We start from the raw sequence: 4,190 nt of genomic DNA, 5'->3' as shown, positions 1-4,190 counted from the left end.
TATATATATACTGTATTAGAATGGCTGCCAAAATAAACAACCTTAGCAAACTTAAAAAAAATATCTAAAGCTCAGTTGTTTTTCACGTACTGAGCTAGAAGTTTGTGTGGTTAGAGCGGGGAATCAGCTCCAACAAATGCCACGAGCACAACCGGATAGTACAAGTTTATTTTCAAAGGTTTGACATGAAAGCGGGTGGGCCTAATCAGTGGAAATATGATGCATTTTTATTCATATTTGAATAAAAAGGAGTAGTTTTAATTCATATTTGTGTGATTTAAAACAATAAATAAATATTGGTCATCTATTTTCATTTATTAATAGTCTTTATTTAGTCTTTGTATTCATTCATAAAACCTGGCTTAGTTTTCCTTTTCTTATTTCTAATGCCAAAATTCATCAACTGTATGACATGATATTATCTGTCACTGAGAGACACATCTGGGTCACAAAAAAAAGAATCTGTCATTCTACTTTGAAGGGGATCTACAGCGGCAACACAAACACTACAAAATGTTGATCTGTAGGACCTAAGTTAGCTAAACATCTCATATTTTTAGAAAAGTATTCGGTGATTTCCACACAGCAGCTGACATTAAGTTTCCTCTGAAGTTCAGCGTGGACAGAGTGGAGACTAAAGCCCTGCCTCGTGCTCCTCACCGACAAAACAAACATAATCTGCGAGCAGCGTGACCCCCAGCTATGATCCCTGATGCTGCCCCCCTCCCCCAACCCCCCTCACATATTGTAGAGGAGGGATGGCAGGCAAATTACAAAGCAGCATATGCATCCTAATTCTCTGCTGTCGAGGACGCATTGTGGTGATGGGGCAGCTGGTGAACTACTTGTCATGCATGGATATGAAACGTGCAGAAAAAAAATCTTCAATAGTGTTTTAAATGATCGAATGAAAATGGGCAGATATTTTGAGTGTTTTCATCATTCTTTTCATCCTTCATTCACCCACAGAATAACAAACAGGGCACTTCTGACCTTCAGAATCTGTGCTGAATACTTTACATTATAAGACTTCCTCTCTGCAGAGTGAGTAAACATTTTATTCTGCTCCCTCAGAGTATTCATCTGGTTGGACGGGAGCCTGGAGATCCTCAATGTGACGCAGGCTGACGAGGGCAGGTACACCTGTTTCGCTGAGAACCACTTGGGGAAGGCCAACAGCACTCGCCCTCTGCTGGTCACAGGCAAGCCGCATTCAGACGCCGATATTTATTTAATTGTTCTGTTCGTGCCTCTGTTGATTCCTGGACAGCTGAGCTCGCTTTGACGGATGCTGACATTAACTGGCAATCATTCAGCCCATCAACTCAGGGTCAACATTTAAAAGTCGGCTGGTTTTAAAAACTAACCCACAGAGGAGAATGATAACAAACACGGCCTCCTGCTGGTTATTCAGTCATCCCCCCCAAGGGCAGATGCATGAGGGGGTTGCTTTAGATCCAGTGGGCCGAGACAAGAGGATTAGCTGTCATTGTTCAGTAATAATACAAGAACACTTGGGAGTTCAAGATCAGCTGAGATTGTTTACCCCCCAAAACAAATGCTAATTTATATAAATTTTTTGCATCATGATTTCTAAAATCTCAGCTGCAATGCATTTTTTTTCTTTTAAAACAGCTGAGCTCTAATACGTCTTAATGCACAGCTCGTTTCTGCCCTCTTCTGGATGTTTTTGTAAACTGAACCTTTCCTTCCAAACGAACAAGTCTTTTTGTCGATTTTCATCATCGTGTTTAGGTGCTCCATATGTCGAAATTTATTACAACTTTTAGAAATGTTGCCCTGTGCATACTCAAGATAGCAGAGAACAGACACTTTCACTGACTTTGTGTTGGATTGCGAGAGGGATTTTGCTCGTAGATGGTAAGTTAATGTGGGGAGATATGAGATGATTAGAAGAAAAATACGTCAATACACACATCCACATAAAAATTATAATAAATAAGTGAATTTATTTTGGACAAGGAGTAAAAATGCATCTTATGCTTCAAGGTAAAGCTGTTGCTTGAATAGCACAAACAGTAAAAATGAACAAAAGGAAAACCCACGAGAAGAAGATCCAACAACAAATGAAACATCAATCTTATAAATACCATGAGAAAAGTTCAAGAAAACGTTGGTCATTCTTTTATTTTTGCTTTATTGTACATGGTGTAGAATGCTGAGTCAGCAAATATGATTAGTGTCCTAAATTTTCACTGCAAAACGATTTTCTAGTGTGATTCTCACAGGGGACAAATCCCCATGCTGATGTTCATTTAAACAGTTTAAGCCACCAGGCATGTCCTTGTTTCCTTGTCCCGTCACCCCCCACCCCCCACAGAGTCCACAAAGATCACCTTGGCACCGTCTAATGCAGATGCTAATGTGGGAGATGACACCTGGATGCAGTGTGCAGCATCACATGACCAGCTGGTGGACATCACTTTTGTCTGGTCCCTGGATGGAAGAGAAATTGATTTACACAAGGACAGTGCGCATTTTGAAAGCGTCTTGGTGAGATGTGTAATAATCATGTTTTGTTTAGGTGGACTGAAAAGAAAAAGAAAAAGTCTGAACATTTCCACTTTTATCTTAACTTCATCCAGGTCAGAATATTTTACTCCAACACTTAAATTACAGACTGAAAAAAGCAGAGTGCTTTAAAAAGAAATTGGCATACCGTCTTTATCCAAGTATTATCTATCAGTTGTGATTGCTGCTGCTGAAAGGACTTCTTCCATCTGTGGAGCTCTGGATTTGTCTCTCTGCTGCTCAGCAACCAGCATATTATGACTGTGATTGATGAAATTCCATTTTGGTGTGCAGGGATTTCCCCTGTTTAAAAATGAGGTTTGGTTTCACATTTGTTTATGTTTGGCTAAATCAAGCAGCAACCCAATTGCGGTGATGTATAATTTAGTTCTTGATTTTTTTTTCCTTTTATTAAGTAGGACTGACCTCACTTTAGGTCATAGAAAAATATGTTTTTTTTAGTCTAAATCATCTTTTTTCTTTTTTTAATTTGACCAAATCCCATTGAGATCACAGATCTCTCTTTAAAGTGTGGCCTGGGCCTGAGAACATTAAAACTCCACACAAAACAACCCAAGGTCCAACTCTGGGCTTAAACCAGAACCTTTTTGCTGTGAGGCAACAATCCTAACCACTAAGCCATCATGCCGCTGTACAATCGTCTCAAACCACTCCGCTCACTTGAATTATATTTCCTTTTTCCAAGATGAGACTCTAGCAGAGTGAAAATCTTTGTCATTAAATTTATTGCTCAGTCTTTATTTAATTGCTGCTGCTTGTCTTGGTTTATGCAGAATGGCAGTTCAAATAGCAAGCTGCTGATTAAAAATGTCCAGCTGAAGCACGCTGGGCACTACACGTGCATCGCAAAGACCCAGGTCGACAACATCACCGCCTCTGCCCACCTGGTTGTCAGAGGTGAGTCAGAAACTACAAACAAATGATGTTTATTTTATGAATACCTTCTCTTCTTTCAGGTGATCTATATGTGGTGCCTAGTGTAATAAAAAATGTTAAAAAATGTCGCAAACATATTTTCATTATTTAGCTCAGTTTCTTAACTTAAATGTAAATGTTAAATGTTGTGCACAAACATTAAATCCTAAATCTAAATGTAAAAATAAAACCTTAAATGTTGCAGCTAAGAATCTCAGAATGGAACTCAACCTTTGCTTTTGATGCTCGGCTCTTGTTATGATGACATCATCATCCTGAGACAAAAGCAACCGCTAACACTGCTAATGCTGCTAATACTGCTAACACTTCCGATATATGTAATTTGCAGTTTGTGGCCGGTGTCTGAGCTGCACTTCAAACCGTCAGACCACAGACACCATTCATACTGTTTTCAATGAGCAAAGTGTGAATTTAGATGCCATTTTCATTAGCAGCAATAGCGGTTGCTGTTGTCGCAAAATTTCAGATTTAATTTTTACATTTAAGATTTAATATTTGCAAATTTTTTTAACATTTATATTTAACATTTATTAAAAGTAGCAAAATGCAAAAGAATGAGCTAAATAATAATATGATTTTACACTTCAACTAATTAATGAAAATATGCTATTTTTAAATATTTTTTTAAACTTGGTGCCACATATGTCTATAATTTTAGTTTGTTTGTACACACACACACACACACACACACACACACACAC

General features: G+C 38.3%; 1 protein-coding gene across 1 annotated transcript in view; it reads left to right on the top strand.

Moving 5' to 3' along the window:
- The window catches only part of cntn1a (contactin 1a), a 91,917-nt gene that overhangs the window by 74,470 nt on the left and 13,257 nt on the right, over positions 1–4,190 (top strand). Inside the window, exons 14-16 of the mRNA XM_014019739.1 lie at positions 1,075–1,202; positions 2,342–2,514; positions 3,327–3,450. Coding sequence (XP_013875193.1) covers positions 1,075–1,202; positions 2,342–2,514; positions 3,327–3,450 — 425 coding nt within the window. The remainder of the gene's footprint in view (positions 1–1,074; positions 1,203–2,341; positions 2,515–3,326; positions 3,451–4,190) is intronic.

The sequence above is a fragment of the Austrofundulus limnaeus genome, unplaced genomic scaffold (genome assembly GCF_001266775.1).
Source record: "Austrofundulus limnaeus strain Quisiro unplaced genomic scaffold, Austrofundulus_limnaeus-1.0 Scaffold229, whole genome shotgun sequence".
Lineage (NCBI taxonomy): Eukaryota > Metazoa > Chordata > Actinopteri > Cyprinodontiformes > Rivulidae > Austrofundulus > Austrofundulus limnaeus.
The sequence above is the reverse complement of the archived record's forward strand: the minus strand, read 5'-3'. Positions and strand labels throughout refer to the sequence as shown.